The sequence below is a fragment of the Anoplolepis gracilipes genome, chromosome 5 (assembly GCF_047496725.1).
Source record: "Anoplolepis gracilipes chromosome 5, ASM4749672v1, whole genome shotgun sequence".
NCBI lineage: Eukaryota > Metazoa > Arthropoda > Insecta > Hymenoptera > Formicidae > Anoplolepis > Anoplolepis gracilipes.
This window is the reverse complement of record NC_132974.1, coordinates 6,358,460-6,381,018: the sequence shown is the minus strand read 5'-3', so window position 1 is coordinate 6,381,018 and position 22,559 is coordinate 6,358,460. Positions and strand designations below refer to the sequence as shown.

The following is a 22,559-nucleotide window of genomic DNA, read 5'->3' as shown; positions in this document are numbered from 1 at the left end:
AAAAAATAATATGGACAGGAGATATATTTAATCAAATGAATCTTATTGAAAGGATAATTATGATTTTTATTTCTTATTATTAATCATCACAACAATTTACTTTATATTCTTTAAAGCTGCTCGTAAGATAAGAATTCAATCAAGTTATCTACACTATATAGAACTCGTACAACTTTACAGAAACATAATTGTTTATTCTTCATAAACTAAAAGAAAATTATTTACAAAAACATATATACATAAACGTGTATATATGCCTAACTGATATCTGAGCATTCTGAGATTTCTTGCAGAATATCTTAACAGCAAAGATATCTTTGGTGACAAAATTTATTTTCCTATTTATCTTAATTAAATATTAAATCCCATTGATCTCATACAAGTTTTATGCGCTTCTATAAGATCTCCACAATTTTCTTCGCCCTTTTCTATGATACTGAAAACATATTAAACATAACTTTAGGATAAAAGTTTCATAAATAGAATAGTACTATACAAAAAAATTAATCTTTAAATTAAATTTTGATATAACATTTTAGAAAAGAGAGCACGTGACAATTACTGACAATGTTATATTAATATATTAATAATTATATAAATAAGAATTGAGTAAGACACATGATAAAATAGATTACATTTCTAACCTATAACTAATTTTGTATACTTAATTTATGAATATATTGCACACCATGTGTCTCTCGCTTTCTTGGTTTCAGGACAGGCGCAGCAAGGTTTTAATTTCTTTTTCTCTTCCGGCTTCGCTTCTACTTTTACTGCAGCGTTACCCATTTTTTATTAATTGTAAAGGAAGAATAAAGCGTAAAAATTTCTAACGCAACAATATATACGCCTTTCTGTGGCAGATTTTGCAAACTCTTGAGAAAATATCGTCGGTAAAATACAATTACCAACAAACGGTTATTATACATTGATATATATTGTCAGATATATCCGCGTAATAGATAATCAAATATAAATTATAAATATATATATATATATATATATAATTTATTTTTATTATAATTATTTATAATTTATAGTTATATTATAATTTATATTTATTATAATTATTTATAATTTATAGTTATATTATAATTATATATATATATATATATATATATATATATATATATATATAATTACATATAAAATATATTTATATACATATTTTTTTCTTACATAATCTCTCTGTATATCTCAGGGAAAATAATAAGAGAATAATTATTAAAAAATAATTAGAAAAATTTTTGCATTGTTTTTTTTTTAAGTGAAATTTGAAAAATGTGAGAAAATTACCAAATATCATCATAAATAATCATATATACATGTAGAAGGGATTATAACTGGACAGGAGTCTGTCGATTGGATATTCAAAACCTTGAAAGGCAGATGCCGGGACGAAGTATGATTATGTAGCAGGTGTAGAGATAGTGTCGAGCGCGCGCATGACAGGTGAATCGTGGAGACGGTTTTAATTCCCGCTTCAGACTGCCACCGAACTTTTGGAAAGCCTTAGCTTCTAAATGGAAATTATAAATAAAACAACTTTCCTGCAACAACTGCCACACATTTTACGGAAATAAAAGGTCCAGTAATTTCGATATATTATTATAAATACAGTTTCGATATATTATTATAAATACGATCTTACGTGTCAAAAATCGTTGCATTTTCATTGCCATTAAGTAAACAGCTAATCGGAATCTGATCTCATCGGAATTCTATCGTGTTAGCGTTGAAAAAAAATTTGACGAAAATGCGATTATTAATATATCGATCTTTGGGCGCCAGCGCGAGAGAATAGCCGCGGATTTTGTTTTGATATGCGCGGGCGGAACCTCGTCTCGCGACGATTTATTTCGGGCGCCAACGCGTGTACATATGCGTACGGAATACGCGATCAAGATTGTGCGTGTCCTGGTATCGATGGTTCTCTTCACTCGCGTGCACGTGCAGTCGATGGGAATGAATCGTTTCTTATGCTCTCTGCGGCGCTTCATCAGGTTTTTCCCAGGACGGCGCGATTTGCGTCGTGGCGTGAATCGATATACTCCACGTGTGACTTTTCTTTCTCGTTAATAGTGGAAGGGGGATGAATAATTTCGCCGAATGAATACAAACGTTAAACTTCTACGATCGGCATGTCGTGTATCTTTCCGCAGTATATTTCTTCTATATTAATAAGAATATGGCTTACGAGCGGTTGCAAAGACGGATACGAAAGAGATATTCAGAATCGCAATTTCCTTGACTCGCACAGCTGTCGTGGAAAAGTCAATCGGGCAATTTGTTTAGTTTTTGTTGTTCCAAGAGACGACGCTCTTTTATGTCGATGAGGCTATAAATCGAATCGGTATATCTACGTCATAAAGTTATCCGGCAAGTCGTAAAACAAATCCCCCGATTCTTTACAGTCGGCGAATCTCCCGACCAAACTGGTTTCAGAGAAGTCAATTAACCCCCTCGGCGGAAATTGACGCGAGTGACGCGAATGGATGATGTATTGTAAAATTAAATTAAAATGAAAAATGGATATTAAATCCACTTTTCATCATTATTTTCTAAACGTCAAATTATACAATATTTTTTTAAATTTTGAGACAAAATTATAGTAGCATAATCTAAGTCCATTAATTAAATCTTATTGACAATAAGAGGCATCTTCTTTCGATAATTATCGCTTTTTTAAACGAGTTCTATATAAATGTATATAATTAAATTTTCAAAATTTATATTTTAATTGCGATTGCGTTAAATTCTTTATCAAGTTTTATTTCAAGATTAAATGCGTACACCTTGATTATTTCACGAGACATTCTCGCGTATCGATCGATATCTTCATTTGTAAAAAATAAGGATCGGCAACCCGTCTCACACGTGAAGTATTGTGTTTCAATGTCAGTTACAGGAAGTAACTCGATACAGTTGGCTTCTGAACACGTGCGGACGCTTAAGCGGAATAATATATCGCCGCCGAGGCGGATGGGATTCCCACTATTAAACACTGAATCGACAGCACCTTCAATGATATCGATATATCAACTATATGGATGTGGCTTTGCATAAATCATGCATTAGTAAATAAATACATTTCCAATCAGAAATTCATTATTTCACACGCATACACATTTTAATATAATTCATACAACAATAATCTATCAAAAATATTAAATAATTATTAAATAAAAAATATTAAATAATTTATTAAATATGAAAAAGTAAAGTTTATACGATGTCGACTTTGAAGGAAGCGAAATTTCGCGAAGTGCTGCTTCATCGAAGCTGGGCGAGGGTCGACGCATGAATCGTTGGGGAACAGAAGGGCGCGTGCCAAGGGTTCGCATCTGCTGCAGTCTGCTTTTACAGCCCCTTGTTCTTTTCTAGAAAGAGAGAAGCCATTGCTACCAGCTCCGCCGTACATTGCCATCGACGTGTGCATAAGTCTCCGGTTACAAAAAAGAAAAAAGGGAGAGAAAGGGAGGGACGCTTCCGCAGGAAACACCGACATGTTCCCTCTTCTTTTTCGTCCCTCATCGAATATTCTCGTAAACGCGCATTCGATGGTGGAATAATCGTATGTGCAATAATCGTATGCGATTATCGCGCTTCAGCGATAATCCGTGCGAACTCGCTTGTGAAATCGTAAAAAGAGGAAAATTTTACATATTGCGATCGCTGTGATTTCGCAATATATATATATATATATATATTGCAAGAGGTTTACTCTCGCATGTCGCAGAATATTACAGTTCAGCTCGTTACGTGCGACTGAACGGAGGTCAAAAAATGTAAATTGATCCACAATGAGCGTTGCAAGAACTGATAGTAAATAATAGATATCGGTTGAAAGGACTAAAGTGTATTTAAGTAAATAACTCGTTCAACAAAGTAAAGTATAATTTATACCATTCGGCTTCAATGTTATGAAGAAAAAAAATCAAGCAATTATATTAAATTAGAAATTGTTTTTAAAAAATTGTTTGTCCGTGTCGTTTTTAGTAACGGAAAGGGAAAATTTTATTTTGTCCTAGATTCGTAGATTCCATTTCCTTTCATTTTCTACGTCGAAACCAAAAGATATGTGATAGAGAAGAATGTATTTGTGTGCTTTCATACGGCTGCTGGCTACTAACACACAGTCGGCAACACATCCCGGTCTCGGAGGGCCCTGAAGGAAGGGGACCGGAGCCAGGTAAGCAGCTGCGAGCATCTGCAGGGGCAGCGGCAGCCGCATGTTTAAATTAGTCCCGGCACAACTGTCGTGCGCGCAACATGTATGGAAGATCGTTCTCGAGACCGGTGTGTTGGAAATCGAATTAACGAAAAATCGTGAAAGAAGCTAAAGCTTAATACACGTCCAATTAATTTAATTTTTATTGCACAAATAGGTACAATCGGTGTAAGTTTGAGATATTAACGTCAAAATTAATTTTCGTGATAAAACAAGGTCAAAAACAATTCTTTCCCGTGAAAAGAAATCATTTTTTTCCTGAAAAGCTTGCGAGCGTACAATGCTTGCAATAAATAATTAAGAGTTTTTCACGGAGATTACAATTAAATTTGAGTGGATTAATAGAAAGATGATAGTGATAAATTGAATCCCGATATATATATAAATCTATTTAATTTGATACAAACAGAGAGAGATAGAGTGAGAGAAGAGGAGGAGCAAGAGACAAATTGATGGCCCTAATATTGACAGTGAAATAAACGGCAGAATTTGTTTAAATGATCGTATGAGGAATCAGGAAGCAAAAAAGAAAGCGGAAGATGTTGCTACTCAGGGTGATCATAATGTTGATCGCGTGCTGGATCGTCAAGTGCGATCTACTGGATCTTTACGTCCAGCACATGGACGAGACCATGAAGACAAAGTTATACAGTAGCAAACGGCATCCCGGTTCCAGAAGGATAAAAAGGAGCACCGAGGATGAGGAACCGCTGCTCAGGATCGGTCATTTCAAGAAGCAACGATTGGACGTCGATGAGGAGTGGTTGAAGCAATGGAAAGCTAAGAAGCGAATCATCTCTTATCAAAACGACGCTTTGGACTATCTGAATAAACGAGAAGAGAATCCTGATCCTGATCAACACGAAATTCTCTCGAATGCGACGCAGGATTCGAAACATTCTGAGGAAACGACGATGATTTCCGAAGCAGAAAATTCGCATACGCTAATCGATATCGAAACTGCGAAATCAACATCTAATAGTATCGTTAAAGACGAAATAGAATCGAATACTTCGCATTATATAACAATCGAAGAACAAAAAGAAGCATTGAAGAACGTACTTCCGGTTGTTCTGGAGAATCAAACTGATGTCGAAGAACTCGTCATCGAACCTTTAGAATCTTCAAAAGAGATTCCAGTAGAAGAATGGAACGATTCTGAAGAGACAGAGAACGAGGAGATTTCGCAGTTCGAAATCATCAGCGAGAACGAGCAAATCAATCCGATGTTCGATGATCCGAGTTTCAAAAGAATGCCGAAGCTATGGGAAAACCGGATACCGAAGAAGTATTTCCCTTCTGTAGAAAAATCAGCCAAGAATCACATCAAGGACAAGATGATAACGAGATCCAGAAGAAGCGCGAAAAAAAGTGGCGTTAATCGAGGAATATTTAAGAAAGTGCAAAAGTTCACTAGATACGAGAAACTCGACGAGGATGGTGACGTGATCCTTGAGTGGGATCCTTCGGATGACGAGGAAGTGACATTCAGGGTGACCGCCAAGACTCTCGGCTACGTTGGCATCGGCTTCAACGAAAAGAGCCACATGATGGGCGCCGATATCTTACTCGCCTGGGTGGACGATCACACTGGTGTTGTCAATCTACTGGTAAGTCTGCTACCAGATTTTATTCTGTCACGACGGTTGATCGATAGGAAGGCGACCGGATGATCGATAAATCTCGATGTCTGAAAAAACGGGACGATCCTCGTCATACAAAAAGGTATCAGGAGCCGCATAACTTCGATCTGCTGATCAAAGAATCATATGTCTATATTATTGTGTTATTGTTATTTCTTATATACAATTTATAATTAACAAAAATACAGAGGGGAGAAAAAATTTCTAATTTTAATATACTACATATCATGAAAATACATTAGTTTTAAATTATAAAGTACGTTATTTTTATAATCAATTTTTCTGAAGCGCTTCTTTTTAGGTAATAAATTTTCTAAAACAATAAATTGATTTTAATAAAAAATTAATTCAATACTAAATTAATATATAAAGATTTTTGTAAAACAATTTTTCTTTCCACAATTATTGATGCTTTATGCGCAGCAAATTATTTTCACACGATTGCGACGTGAAATTAATGCGATTGTCGCGCAAAAAGCGATTTGTGTAAGTATGAGAATGCGAACAAGGATTAATAAAATGATTGCGATCTAACTAGATTAATTAATAGCTCGCCGTCTCGTCGTTCAATCGCGTGCGAAGGACTTTTCTTCTTATTGTCGCTTATCGATTGCGTAACATATGCGATCGCGCGAAATCGACATGATTTCTCGACGCTTTTTCTTCGTCAGGTCTCTCTATGAATAACTTTAATGATTAAATCAAAGTACAGCTCACCAAAATTATTATATTTAATTACTATTATTATAAAAAGTAAGGAAGGCGAGAAAAGGACAAAATATAAAATGATTCCAAGAAAGTTTCGCAAAGTCTACAGAATAATTAAACATAATTTCGACATAATTAATTGGAATAAAATCTTTTTAGTCCAAAATACGATAAAAATGCGGTTTTTTAAATATATATAAAATAGAACTTGTAATATTTTTTAATCGAATTACTTAAAAGTGCGAAATTGCAACACATAATCTTGATTGCTCTTGACGACACATCAATATCGGAAATGTTCGAACGGAAAAAGCGAGAACGAAGAAAAGAACTCTTCGGCTTGATTTCGCGCCGAAGCAGCGAAACGAGATACGAGACAGTTCGAAACCTGTCGGCGCATATCTCTCTCCGGCGAAGAGAGCCGGTGAAAGGCCGCGAAGCAGGGAGATAGGTATACAAAAAGGGGGCGACAACAAAGAGAGGAGAACGAGATGGAGAGAAGGAGGAAGAAGAAGAAGAAGAATAGAAGAAGCACAACGAAGAGAGAAAGGAAGAAAACGAAAGGATGAAAAAAGGAGCTAAAGAAATAAGAAAGCCGGGGAATTAAAGGAAGATTAAGAAGGCGGTCGGAGCAGAAAGGGAGGTCGAGCTTGAAGGATCTGCGCGGGGCTTCGATAAAAGAGGGAGAAACAACAAAAGGAGTATCACGACTAACCCTGAGCCGCATCTCTCCATCCGAACGACGAAATCGCTTTCCAAGCCCGCTCACGCAACTGATCGTATTAATGAGAAACGTTAATTAACACGGTGTCATGATGTCCGATGAAGCCGTCTTCATCCAGATGCATAATGACCATGTCGCGAGTATCCTTTGAAAAATGCGTAGGACGGTAAACTTGTTAGGCTACGAGAAGGAATTATACGCCTGTCAATAATAATAATTTTGATCGACAAAAATAATAGCACACGTAATTATCTACTATATGGTGTAAAATAATAATACCGCGTGACAATTAAAATTTCCGAAAAAGGTGGCACGAGACGTTTTAATTGGTGACCAGGTACCACAGGACCTGGCAAAGAGACGAGAAGAGAACTAAACGATGAAGGGTCCGGACCCACAGAACCTGCTTCGGCCCGAAGCCTGTTCTTCTCCGAAATCCTAATCTTAATTAAATTTATATTCATTACGCTTGACGTCCGGCCTTATATCACCGCTCGAAAAATTCCTTTCGAGATCGCGGCTTGTCCTTTCCGTTTAATACGGAGGCTGAAAACGCGGAATTTACTCGGCAATTTCTTACACTATTCGTAACAGTCTCCTTTTCTTCTTCGGCATCCTTTTTTCCTTCTACTGTAAAACGAATTGATTCTATTTTTACCAGGGACTTGTATTTGTCCAGATTATAAAGCGACTCTCTTTTCGCAAAAATTCTTCTCTTCAAAGTTAATTCACGCTTTGCCCTCTCGTCTTTTCAGAAAAGATTAAAACGCAGTTTCGAGAGAGTCACGCGATGTATACCGGGCGAGTCCTAAAATCTGTCGAACGTAAAACTCGGTACAATGGACCACGTTTCCACACCGATTCCGGATTTTCGTGAGTCGATTTACCTGATCTTCGTTTCAACGACGAGAGAGGGTTGGGAGGAAAAGAGGGTGAAGCAAAGAAATACCGAGGGATAGCAAAGGATGGAGAAGGGAAGGCATGGATCCAAGAAAAAGGCCAGGATAAAATTAACGAACGTGGTTCCACAACGAACGAGATAACGTCGTGATAAATTTATGTCTGACCGGTGGCCTCTCGCCGCGCGTTTCTTCGGCGCGTACGCGATCGATCTACCCCCGTGCCCTTCTTACCTTGATGAATTGTAAATCTCCCGACAAAATGGACTGAACCTATAGGTATCTCATCAACGTAAGAATAATTTGCCACTACGTAAATTAGAAACGTGTGCAGAAAATTATTATAATCGAACTCTCTTTCTTATAAGACTATAATAAATTTGATAATTGATAAAGAGAAAAAAAATATAGATTTCTCTTCTTTAAAAAAAAAAAAAATATTTAACTAATCGATGCAAAATTTATATATATAATTTAAAAAATAGCGCTGATGCAAATCAACTTCTTTTTTATAAGAAACAAGATGTTTTTAATCGCGGGCATCATAATCGGCGTGCAGAGACTCCCCGTTGAGGCGACAATTTGTTATTGTTGGCAGTATCCCACGTGCACATATATATGCGTATGATGTTTCATAAAGAAATTCGTTTGACAAATATCATTTGTACGCTCGTACCTGTTGCACCGACATGTGATGCACTTAAACTCAGATTCAGACGCCTCGGAGGTTGAAGGCGCCGGCGGCGAAGGATACACATTCGATGTGGATATAAGGGTTACGTATGTGAATTTGCGTGGCCAAGTGTGGTCGTGTGCGAAGATTGAAGGCGAGAGGACGAAGGGAAGGGCCTGCCGGGTATGCTCGGAGTTAGGGGCCCAGTCAAGGCCTCCAGACATCGTCGGCGGGGGGGCCGTACGCGAATCTTTGAGCATCGCTCTCTGCCGAGAAGGACGAAAGGATAGTCTCGGTCTGGTGAAACGAAATGGCGATACGTATGTGTATATCAAAATACGCGATACCTCGGGTCCTGAAAGCCCCAAAGATCGAGACCTCTTGATAGATTCTGCCAATTAAAGATAAATGCAATTAAAATATGCTATTGAATTAGAAAATCAAAATCAAATTACATTGTTAAAGCTTCAATTTAACGATATCAATCAAGTGGGATCAGGAAGGATTTGCGAAGAAGTCGCATCGGATAATTAATTAATTAATCTCTATTGATTCGCGGCGGAGAATTTTGCCAACGAAAGGGAGACCCATGAATGGGTCTCATCGGCAACCGGTGGAAAAGTTTAAAGACGACGTCGTCCAGCGTGACCGACAATGCGTGCGTGCGTGCGTGCGTACACGACGATTACGATCGTAATTTATTACCGCGCCGGGAAATACGAGTCGCTGCGCGAGCGAATCTGAAATGTACGTAATCTGCGATCCGTCCATCCTCTGGTCCCAAGGGCCGACGCGACGGGTCTCTGTCCAGGACGTACGGACAGACGGACGGACGGACAGTCGAGCGCAACGGTGCATGGACAGGCCGCCTGCTCTTCCTCTTGCTCCGCGTCTTCCTCCGCCACCTTCTCCTACCAGATTTCGCTGCGATTTTTTTCTCATTATCCCGGACGATCCCTCTTCTTCGTTTTCTACCACCGGCCAACACGTTTTCGTTCTTTTCCAATCCCACTTCACGTCGACCCCTCCCGCGCGAAGATACTCGGCCGCTATCTTCTCACAAAGCGCAGCATACATGCTGAAGAAACGCAAAAATAAAATCCTTAACGTGTCTTGGATGATAGCCGGATTAGTGGTGATTAATGATTATCGCGTCACGTTTAAAAATTCTTAAATAAAAGAATAAAAAATAACGCGGCTGAAAAAGACTCGTGTGATAAAAAAGACACTTCTCGCGCTATATCATAATTGATTATTATTAGTTAAAATTATATCATTAATTATCAATAATTTATTATTAAAGTATCGTTTAAAAAGTAATACGAAAATATTATCTGAATACGAGAAACAAAATTTGTCGGAAGTTATTTTTACCTGTAATGAAAGCAATCATAGATAGCTCGCCTCGAGGTGCAATAAAGATTCGTCACGCCGGTAGCATGTATTAATAGCACGATTAGTGGTGCGAAAAAGGTGCGGATGTGAAAGAAGCGAAGGTGTGATAGGTAGAAAGAACATCGGTAATTTATATATTTCTTCGAATGCCCCGAAGGTGGGTCAGGCAGCTCCTCGACTTTATGGTGCTATTGCGTTGCCACGTTGTACAGCTTAGGCATCAACAACGAGATATTTACACTAACCCGGTACAGTGTATCATCATGCAAAGAAGAGACCAGGAATTCGCCAGAGAATTTGTCTATCTGATCCGTCTTCGCGCTAATCACTGCTCCCTCGCCTCGCTTCTTCTTCCTCTTCTTCTTCTTCTTCTTCTTCTTCTTCTTCTTCGTGTCGTAGAAGTCGTCCGGTCGGTTCCGCCGTTTTATCTCGTTTCACGCATTACACCGCGGTTCTTTGCGGCGACGAAAAGGAGACGAAAGGAAATTCCCTTTCGACCAAAGAAGAATATTTCACGGATTAAGATTATCCTCGTACTTGGTGAGGGTTTTTCAATCGATGCTTCTTCGAACTTAATACGAGTTATTCTTTGTTTGTAAGAAGCTACCTTATTTTTCAGTAATGCTACATAATATTCGAGAATCTTAAGAATATCCAGGATTAATACATTCTTCTTGCAAAATATATATGTTCGATTAGATTTGTGGGAAATATCGTGCAATTTTTCTTGCGCCTTCTTATTCCAAGTTTAACAGAAGTGAGACTCATAGGGTATGCTGGACGGAAGTCGATTACAAATCGATCGAACGAATATCCCTGACACATCGAAAGGAATTATTGAATAAATGAAGGAGGTGCTTATTAGTATTCCAGAATTCTTGACATAACCCAGCCATATGATTTACGATTCTTGCGTCGCGGGACCGGTTCATCCTGGCCAAATAAAATATCGTCCGTACCGTGCCATTTGTTCAGTCTCAGTGAACCACCCTTCGGAATCACGTACCTGAATCGTCGTACGTTTCTTACAGCGATCTCCTCCGCGTTCTCTCTACTCGTAATCCGAGACTCCGCTCTTCGGGCGAAAGCCCGATTTTACAACGTAATAACCTGCCGTGGGCAGATTTGGAGGGACCTCTCCTTGAAGAAACAGTGATTCAGGATTATTAATTTAAAAGTTTATTAATTAATACGGTAGTGACATTTAAATGCGTTGCGAGCTATTTGCAATCATTTTCCGTTATAAAAAATATTAATATTAAGTTTTGAATAATGCCATCCAGCTGATAAATTCGTTGAATCTTCGAGCGAGAAGATATCTTTTTAGACAATGCTTTTGTAAACTGGTCTACAAGTAATGTCTGCTGCAAAACTTTTCGATATTAAAAAATAGAAACATAGAAATTTAATATCGTAAGAGTAAAATTCGGAAATATAATTAAATTAAACGAAAATGTAAATAATTATTCATATTTAATTAAATAGATTTATAATAAAAAAATATTGCTTTTTTATTTACATACACATTGAAACAGCGAAAATTAACTTTTTTCTTAAAAGTAAAAAGAAAAATATGTGCATCGCTATATTAATTTCAAATAATTCTAATCTCTTTTCACCGATATCAATCTCAAATATTGATGTAGCCTCATCGATTGAATTCCTTCATTTTAATCCTTTCATGCATTAGAATAATAATGTTAAGATATTTCCGTTGAATACATCTAACCGATAAAAACTGATAGAAAAAAATAGGTATAAAAAGCGCGGAAGTTCTCTTCCATTTCCGTCGCAAGTGGCAAGAGGCAAGAAACAGGAAGACAGTCTGATATCAGGGCAACTCTGGAGTTAACGTCCTGAATAAGCAAGAAAATGTTCTTCTATTTTTCTCTTTTCTTACTGCTGATTTTTTTTGTCATGCTGGTGTTACTGATATGGTTACCAGTAATATAATATAATACGTAGCGGCGCGATGAGAATTACGGACCTTTTTTTTTGGGCCCCGTCTCGCTTGCAGGGCCGAAAACAACGCTAAGAAAAAGAGAGCAAATTAGCGTTTTTAGTCAAACCACCGCGAAACTGGTTCGCAGACCCACTTTCATATTCCCAAAAGACTTGCCTAGTTCTACGATTATTTCGAAATGTCGAAGATGCATAATTTATAAATCCTCCTATTATTTAAAACGTGTGCTGTCTGAAAATTTAAGCCTTAATTTGCGCAAAGAAAATAACTGACATATTTTATTTATTAATAATATAGCATTTCAAATTTCTTTTATAAGTTATCAGATTAATCTATTAATATATTTGATTGATAGATTAATATATCTGTAACTGCTCAGATTTTTCCTTTCAAAAGAAACATAACTATTCTTTGTAGAAACGATTTTGAAATACAACTTCGAACTTTACACGCCGGAGGTTTTCTCAGTGCGTTTTTAAGTCGATCAGTGCGATCGGCGAGAGTAGAAATTCCACGTGCGATTAAAGTAGTAACCGCGAGAATCGTTAAGCGGTCCGCCGAACAAATTGCGGGGGACGCGCGCACCCCCGAGTGGCGGTAGAACAGGCGCCTCCCCGACGGTTAAGGGAGAGGGGTTTTCAACCGCATTTTAATTCATTGATTATTATTCCACGTAACCGCTCGTAAAACCGGCCACGATGAGCCTTAACGACTTGCCGCGCGTAATTGCGCTTAACCGCGTACGCGCTTCTCCGACGCCGGGACCGCGGACACGTGAGAACCGGGACCGGAATCGCGACTAAAAGCTCGACACCAATTATAATTTCTCTGTCTTGAAAACAAAATAAAGTAAATCAGTTTAAGAATTAAAAATGAAAGAAGAAAATTGCAAAATTCTCTGCCCTATCGTAATAATCCTCTCTAAATGTAGATTCTCTGATCAATGTTGTTTTATTTCGATTCTTTAATATTATTATAGATTTTTTTAACGCTCATTTAGTTTTGCTCGTGAGTATTAAAAAAGAAAAATTATGTATATACATATATATCATACTATTATAAAATACATATGTTAACAAATAAGATAAGAAATCACACTGCCATTATCTCTAGCTAGTTAAATTAATTATTTCACGATGTAATTAAATTATACGAGATAAATATTTCAAGAGTCATATAGGTTTCTCAGTTTTATCTTTACGATGATGTAACTGAATTACACAAGTCACATCTATGAACTACAAGTCTGCAAGCAATTTTGCGCAAATTTTGTCATCGATCGCTAAACCGGATTCGCCGCAGTTCCCAAAGGACAGAGAAGTCTTTTATCCCTTTTCACTGAGGAGTAAACTGCTACCAGCTGCTGTTCTGCCAGGTGGTAAAAACGAGATTCGGACGAGAAAGAGGGGGAAAAGGTACCGAATACATGTGAAGAAGATAGAAAAGGAAAGAAGAACGGAAAGTGCGGTTGGTTTCACCGGCGAGTCGAGAGCGAAAGAGCAAGAAAGAAAAGAAAGAAAGAAAAAGAGAGAGAAAGAGAAAGGTGCAAGGAAGAGCAAGATATGGAAGAAGCAAGTTAAGTAAAAGAGGACAGCGGAGCAAGGAAGGGAGAGGAACGAGGGAAGGCGACCCAAATGCACATATACTTCAAAGTGCAAGAGAGAGAGAGAGCGAGAGAAAGAGAGAGAGAGAGAGAGAGAAACAGAGAGACGGAGAAAAAATGAAGAAGAGGCTACTACCAAAACACCTGGCGAACATTCTCTCCTAGTGGCGCCTCTTCGAAGACATTCCTTCCTTTTTCTTCATGGACCATGGGATCCATGGGAACCATTTTCGGGGCACAAAGCGACAACACACGGCGGCGTTTCCTTTTTGCGGACTTTACGATCCATCTCACGGAAAAACATTCCACGGAATATTTGCAACCGAGATTTCGGGATTTTGCGTCTCTCGCGTAGAAAGCCGCCGATCGGCATTTATACGAGACGCGTATTGTGTAGGCAAAACCACGGGAAAACGTTCCATATGACATCCTGTTTTTGTCGAAGCGTCATGCGAGAAGGATCTTCGACAGACGATCTGAACCCTGATCTTAATCCTGATATGATGTGCAGGCCATGCTGTGATATCTCCTCGCGATTTAGAGATTTTTAAGACGGTCTCAAATCTTCAGAAGAACTAGAGAAGAATCTTTTTATCTCTTGGCTCACGTCGCACTTATGGCGATATCTCATGAATCTCATGTTGCGATAAATAAATAAAACGTTGATTAGATATGCGATGAGAAAGAATGTCTCACAGAAGAGAATCCACGTCACCGCTCAAGGATTCGTATCCTTTCCTCTATCTTGGGAACGCCTCGCGAGAAGAACTCGCATGTGACGCGAGTGGAGAAGCCTCTCGGGAGACTCTCGCAGGAAGCGCGATCATGCCAATCCGTGACGTCACATCCGTCGAATTAATTTTCCGCGTGCAGACGTGCGTGCCGTTCCGAGCGGATCGAAGACGCCCCTCGATCGTCCTCTCTCGATCCTCTGTTGGATCCTGACGATCTAAATTGCAATCTTCATCTCTCTTCTCGTCGCATCGATGAAGTCGTCGATTCGACTATATCGAGGCGCGACTAACGAGCCTTGAATAGTAGTCTTCGCGTGAGGATTGCGATAATGACATCGTGGACGACGTATTCGTTATCCTTCGCCGCGAGAAAACCCGTTTTTAAATCGGGAACACGAGACACATCGTTGTCAGCCTCGTGACTCACAATCACAGAAAATCAGATGTCTGGGCGAGAGCCGGCTTGCACCTCGGCGGACCGTTTGCATAATATTTTCGTCTAACCAGTCACTTTGCCACATTTTTCACCCCGACGCAGACAGGCGATAATCCACCGTGGGAATTGAAAGTGTTTCCTTCAATTTATTTTTTTTCTTTTTTTTTTAAAGGCTTTTTCTAGTTTCCGAGATGCCTAACTGGTTCCCAGATGTGCACGAATGATTCGTGTTATTTTGAACTTATTCTCGATAAATTAATATTGATAGTAGATAACCCGCGGACAAGACACACGGTATTTCCTTTACATTTCGATCTTATGTATCAAAATAGCTTATTCACAAGCAACAAAAGAGTTTGACGAAACATGCAAATGTTAAATTAATGGACTTATATTTACCGTTAAATATTAGCGTGAGAGCCTCACACGTTGAAGGATAGATTCAATTGAAAATATCAATTTTTGGATAACGATCGAATGAATTAATTAAAAACAGTCTTCTTTTCGGATCGTAGATCTTTTAATCACCAAACAACGCTAGGGCCGTACTAATTAGCCTGATGGCGATGAGAATATCCGGATGGCATGAGAAAACCGTCGCGAACTTCGTGAGAACGCACTTGAACCCCACGAAATTGCGATGCGACTCTATCGCTGTGATCGAGATAAAAAAAAAATAAAATTCTCGCAGACTTCCGGGTAGATTTATGCACGTATATTATTATGATACCCGGCCGGTCAGGTTGTTTCATGCTAACAAAACTGATTGTAATTAAAACTCACTTATCTTTACTTGAAGATCGAAAATTATACATTCATCTTACAGATGAAGTCACCGGTAACTTTGAAAAGTTAAAAAAAAATAAAAGGATAAAATCTTTGTTTATTGAGGATTTATAATATATAATTCTTCTGTCTTATATAATATTAAAATAATAATTTCTCTTCTTACACCCTCGTATGTTAAAAATATAATAGACATTAATAAATAAATAAAAATTATTAATTTTTAAAATGTCAAGACTGAACGTATAGAGTATAAAATATTAGCGATACGATAACACAATTAATCAATCCAACGAAATGAAAATATATAATTTCGAAACAGAAATTTTGTATATTATTTTAATATTAATGAGAGCGTTTCTTAGCCCTCTTCCTTCTTGTATCTTTCCTTATTCACATTTCCACCGGTTCCTCGCAACGTTTCGCGAGACGCACTTATTACTATTTCCTTTCTACACGTGCTCGTTACGAGAAACGTAGTACTCCACGGGGCATGACGACGCTGCGGCAATTATTTGGATTCATTACGAACAGGAAGGAGACTTCCCTTCGGGGTTTCGCCTCTCGTCTCTCGCCCCGCGAATGTCAGCGTGCACCCCACCGTAACAGGGACCCAACGGACCTAAACGCCTGCGGCCTCCCTTATTCGCGTGCGCTACCATAACACAGCTGGAGAATTACTCCCTTCTTTTCTTCTCAAAGTGTAACGCCTTATCAACGGTCACTAAAGTATTGGCTTGTGATTCTGGATATCTCTTCATCAAATCATAACCGTTTATATGCAAAGTGTGCCAGATCTATCATATAAAAGCTGTTTTTAATTAATTTATTCGATCATTATATCGTTTTGTAAAAAAAAAATTTTTTTATCAATTTACATCCTTTTAGAATTAAGATTTTTTTTTTATTAACTTGTCATTTTTAATTTTATATATTTTTCAGTTTAAATTTTATTAAGGGAATCGACTCTCAGAATTAATTAAATAACCCGTAAGTAGTACACTCTGTATAACTCTTTGTAATCACAGCGTAATTAATTTTATTAAAACGACATCAATCTCTTACTTTTGTGAGGACAAGTTACACGTCATTCAGGCTTGCTGACATTAAAACGCGTGGATGAAAACCGCGACATAAGATAAAAAATGACACATTCACCGTACTTTACTTAAGCAAAGTAAAAGAGAAAGTAGGCTGGAGAGACAAATTGCGTCGAAGGACCCTTAGTCCCAGTTCGCCGCGCATGCGAACACCTGGCACTCACCTGACCCGATAAAGCTCTCGATTTTTCGTTCAAGGTACAAGAAGCGAGTTTCGGGGCCCGCAGGGCCTTGTTTCGATAGGTACGTTGAACTCCCTGACGATAATTCTAACGTCTCTCCCTTTTCGTGTTCCAGGACTCGCATGGTATCGAGATGAAGGCTGCACCAGTTGTTGACACGTCTCAGGATGTTCGAATAATCGGTGGTTCGCAAAACGAGACGCACACCACGGTGATATTTGCTAGGAAGTGGCAGACATGCGACCCTCAGGATCGTCAGCTCACAGTAAGCCTTAAGACTAGAACATAATTTAAAAATAATAATTATATGAACATTCCTATTCTAATTAAGTCTGAATAATTTTTCGTTTCTCGATTGTAAAATATCTCTCTTTATATTAAAAAAAATAATACATTTCAAATAATTAGTAAAAAGAAGCTGTTAATATTTGATTTTATAATGGACACAATGTTATATATTATTACTCCTCGAACAATTGTTGTAAATTAGAAATTAAACACAACATTATAGAATAGATGATGAACAGCCGCTTATAAAATTGTGGAGCCAGAGGTATATTTTGAACTTAAAATAAATCTTACAAATTCCGAACCTCCAGTGGCTTCAAATATTATACGTAATTGAAAGGAGTCATTCAAATGGCCCAGAGTGATTCGCAAACGTGCATTAACGCAGCGAGAGCCGGAAATTTATCGCGCCTCGCTAACGCCAAATTACCTTCCGACCTCTAATCCGCTACTCTGTAATTAAAATGCGTGCAAAGAAAGCAAGTTTCGCTGCGCGCATATCTCACTGTAGTATTCGTACCGGCTCAAACGGGGTCCGAGGAAGCCAGAGAGAAAGAGAGAAAGAGAGGGAAAGAGAAAGAAAACGAAAGAGAGAGGGAGAAGGTCCGGAAGATTTACTATACAACCGTCGCGACTCTGTAGAATTCGCGGAGAACCCTCTTTCGATTTATGCCCGGAAAGCAGGGACCCCGCAGGTTTTAAGAGGGCCTGAGGCCCCGCTGCTTCGAATTCCCGCGGTGGTATTTAGGCATTTAACATGCCGTCTGTCCCCCCGTTGCCGAAGCACAAACCTTTGCCGATCAACGTACCCGTTTCTAATTGCATGCCACTCTATATGTATAATTCGCGTTTGAAATATTATTTATCGAATTTCTTCAAAATTTTATTGAAAAATACCAAGTATTTCATCTACCATTAATATCTTTCAACTGACTGTTGTTGCCACTTTAAACAGCGAAATTTGCTTGTATGATGTCAGGAGGACACTGTCAGAGTGCTGTGGGCTCTACATCCGACCGATCCAGAATTAAACACGGCGATATGGCACGAGAATAGACGAGGCGGAAAGCCCCTAAGGTTGAAGACAGCTGCGGCACATTCGCCACCGCGAGAAACTCAAAATATACGACACTGGGACATAAAACTTAACCAGGTAGAATATGCCCTCTTTCTTTAATATTTTCATTAGCTAATAAAAACATAATAGTTTTATTTTAGCACAGTGTTATAGGAAAGAAACAAATAAAAAAATAATTACAGATAATTTTACTTTGTGATTATTTATAATTAAATTTTATTTTAATCTACTTAAATCGTCTTTGTCATTCTTTTTAATTCTACACGTGTTTTAAGGAATTGCCATTTTTAATACTATCGTCATTTTGACAGTTTGAGGTAGACGACACGGACACCATTTACTGGTGCAAGATCTTCAAGGCTTCCTCGCTGAGAGAGAAACACCACATGATAGGGGTAAGTAAACACACGGCGATGCAAATTCTCGCTAACAGGTTTCTCAAGTAGACGCGAACCTCTCGAGAATAAGTCTTGGCACTGCGATGGAATGTAAAGGTTGGGCCTGATTCGTATGTGCTTCACGAATCACGGTCATTTATGCCGGACGTCGTGGACGCGCGCGTCATTAGAATAAAGAAAAGATCCGGAATGATGTCACTGCGTGTACCGAAACGTTAGCCGACTGTCAATGTGAGACGGTCTCGCGGGAGAAAAGTTCGTGACTGTTCCCAGGATCCCGTCATGAAACTTTCGTCCAATCGATCTTTTAGACATCGATGGAGTTCTTCAAAAAAGCTAAAATCTAATTTTTTTCTAATCCGAGAAAATCAGTTGAAATTTCTTTCGTGCACAAATATCGCGATATTGAACCTCTCGTTTTTATACATATGTTATAATTTCAGTACACACCACTTGTGGAGAAGTCCAACGAGGATCTGGTCCATCACGTGATCTTGTACGAGTGCGCATCGACGTCGCCGATCCTTGGCGAACATGCCAGGATCGCGGGTACCCGTTGCTATAGCCCGACGATGCCGCGAGCATGGGAAACGTGTCTTCAGCCCGTCCTCGCTTGGGCTCGTGGCAGCAAAGGTAAATTGAAGACAAAGTATATTGGAACCATGATCAAATTACTGTCCCCTTCGGCAAGATAATTTGCATGAAATTCTCCGCAAAACATCAAAATACGTTCAGAACGTCGACAAAATTCTGTCGTCTTTGCGCGATCTGAACGTTAAAGAGAAATCGAAAGAGAAAATTTTCGGACGACAAATTGTATTACTTAACTATTTTTTTTTTCAATAAGTAGTTTAATAAAAGTATAATAAAATGTTTATCGCACGATTTATCTTGCAGGAGAGTGGTTGCCGGAACACGTCGGTATACCTGTAGCTGAACACGGCGAGAGCTCGTATTACATGCTGGAAGTTCACTATAATAATCCGAGTATGAAGAGAGTGATCGACAGCAGCGGCGTAAGACTCTACTTGACTCCGAAACTTCGTCCTCAGGAAGCGGGTATCCTCGTGGCCGGCGTGGCGGTCAGTCCTCTTCATTTAGTACCTCCGAAGCAAAAGGAATATGCCACCGCTGGATACTGCACTCCGCACTGCACCAACATGGTAATATTAAAATTGAACAAAAAATACGCAACAATTTTATGCTTCTACAAACAATATTAAATGAAAAAAATAAAAAATAATATTTCTATTTTTTTGCACAAACAAATTTTGCAGTTCTGATATTGTTTTTAATCGTTATATTTCTACACTTCTTTTTATTGCAATGAACGCTTAAAATTGCAACGCGCATAAAACAATGAAATAAAAAATATATGAAAAAAAAGAGTTGATTTTAAATTTTCTTCCACAGATGTTCCCTGAGGACGGTATCAATATCATATCGGTTGTCCTGCATTCGCATTTAGCCGGACGTCGTCTTAGCTTGAAGCACATTCGACGAGGTAAAGAATTACCGAGGATAGTCCAGGATAATCACTTTGATTTCGACTACCAGCAGTCTCATACACTGGAGAAGGAAGTGAAGGTGTTACCTGGGGATGAGCTCGTCGCGGAATGCGTTTACGGCACTTTGAACAGAACGAAACCGACTCTAGGCGGCTACGCGGCTACCCAGGAGATGTGCCTGGCGTTCGTCGTGCATTATCCTAGGACACCGCTCGCCGGCTGCTACAGCGTAACACCTGTCAGGGATCTTTTCAAAACTCTCGGTGTCCAAAGCTTTAGAGGGGTGACGATGGACTACTTGGAGAAGCTATTCTTAATGAATGGGTGAGTTATCTCGCACAGAATATTGTCAAGATACAGCATGATTTAATAATAAATAAAAAATCTTTTAATTCGATTTAATTATCTATTGAAAAGTATAAAAAATATTAATTTTTTTTCCTTTGTTAATGTTAATTAAGATAGGTTTATAGCAATTTTATTGTATATGAATAATATTTTTAATCAAAAATATATTGGCCTTATCCTTTTAGCTTAAACTTAATATTTCTTTTCCAGAACTGATTTGATTCTACCTTCGGCTAATCAGCAACAGCTTTCCGCTTATCCGGCCGCAAGACCGACAGACGAGATCGACAAGACTTTTATTAAGGAAGCTGAGTCCGCGTTAAGAGCGATGAAAGATTACACAGAAGAAAGCGACGAAGATAATGTTTTTTCACGACTAATTATCGAGGAGCCCGAAGAATTTCGAGGTAAATATATGTATAATAGAAATATTATATTACAAGAAAAATCAATAACACATTTTAATTTATTAAGTAAATTAAAATATTTTGTGTCTAATGGAATCCTAGAGAATATTTTTAACGTTTCTTCAATATATTTTCAGGTCGCACTATGGCTGAACATATGCTGGCTTTGCCATGGACGGAAGAATTGCTCGCAAGATCAATAGAAAATAATCTTTATCACGGCAGGCATATGACATTCTGCAGAAAAAGAGACGACCAATTAGCTTTGGTAAAATCTCTCAATGCAATTAAAACACTTGTAAATCAAAATTTAAAATCATATTTGCACTCTTCAATTAAATACTAAGAATTATTAAACTCACAATTTTAATAATTTTATATATGTATCTATTTTTTATTATCATAATATATTTTATCTTAATTTTTTGTTTCAAGCCGGCAGATATTCAGATCTTCCCGAATTACACGGCGTTACCGGAAATGAACGACACGACCTGTAACGAATTTAAGAACACATCCGGTTCCTCTGGGATTTCTCATACCTCCGTGATAAACCTGGTCACTATCATCATCGTATCGATCGTTATGTTGTAAAATACCTGAGCAAATAGTCAACTACAGTCAACGATAAGTGTTGCAAGATGACTGCGATTCTCACTATCGATTACGCGAGTATGTAAACGGCTTTCTACGTCACGAACATTTCCTGTACATTCCCAAATTTAAACAAAGCCGATTAATTTATTAATTTAAGCGATCATACCTTGCACAACGAGCGATTTCCTCGCACGCTTTTCGAAACAGATCGACAAGTTCCTAAAATACTATGCCACTGGTCGATTCCTCTTCATAAGGGGACGACAAAATTTTTCGTCGATCTAGTGCACATGATAAACATATATATATATATATGTGTGTGTAGAAATATAATATAATATAATATAATATGTAAATATGATTTTATATATATATATATATATATATATTAATAATGAGTATTTATAAGACATACATAAGCTTCTCTTTTTATAATGCCAGTTTTGTATAAAAATAAATGTGTTTGTAAACATTGTATATTCCTCTTGATACCAGAGTGAGATACCCCTATTTTTTATGTTTATAAATTATGAAGGATTTTGATAGATTTTATTTATATTTATAAAATTTGTATTAAGCTCGTACTTTATCATTTTAAAGTTCAAAAGAGAAACTATAGATTAATTAAATAGTTTCAATATAGAATGATTTGACTGCTTAAAGTATTAAAGTATTAGAAGATATCAAGTATTAAAAATATTAAAAATACATATTAAATCGAGGTCGAAATTAAAAGAAAAATTTTGACTCGGGTATTTTTATTTAATTTCTCTTTAAAAGAATTATTCAAATTTATAACGCATTATGTATAAATTTATGATCTATATCTGTATTTAACATCTCTATTTAATTAAATTT

At 37.8% G+C, this 22,559-nt stretch overlaps 1 protein-coding gene and 1 long non-coding RNA gene across 3 annotated transcripts; one reads left to right on the top strand and one right to left on the bottom strand.

Annotated features, from left to right (window-relative positions):
• Positions 1-42: 42 nt before the first annotated feature.
• On the bottom strand, positions 43-829 carry LOC140665810 (uncharacterized). Its single transcript, XR_012046661.1, has 2 exons — positions 689-829; positions 43-436 (listed from the first exon to the last, which is right to left on the bottom strand). It is a non-coding gene; the product is annotated as an uncharacterized lncRNA (long non-coding RNA).
• A 3,197-nt stretch (positions 830-4,026) lies between these two features.
• On the top strand, positions 4,027-22,127 carry LOC140665960 (MOXD1 homolog 1-like). Of its 2 annotated transcripts, none has more exons than XM_072892596.1 (11): positions 4,027-4,192; positions 4,641-5,841; positions 17,193-17,342; positions 18,345-18,518; positions 18,755-18,838; positions 19,285-19,474; positions 19,739-20,004; positions 20,255-20,673; positions 20,908-21,104; positions 21,242-21,372; positions 21,540-22,127. In XM_072892596.1, the coding sequence occupies exons 2-11, from the start codon at positions 4,771-4,773 to the stop codon at positions 21,696-21,698; spliced, it is 2,841 nt and encodes a 946-aa protein (XP_072748697.1). In that variant the 5' UTR covers positions 4,027-4,192; positions 4,641-4,770; the 3' UTR covers positions 21,699-22,127. The 2 variants fall into 2 exon arrangements, with proteins under 2 accessions (XP_072748697.1, XP_072748696.1); XM_072892595.1 differs by lacking the exon at positions 4,027-4,192 and adding an exon at positions 4,258-4,399.
• The last annotated feature ends 432 nt before the right edge of the window (positions 22,128-22,559 follow it).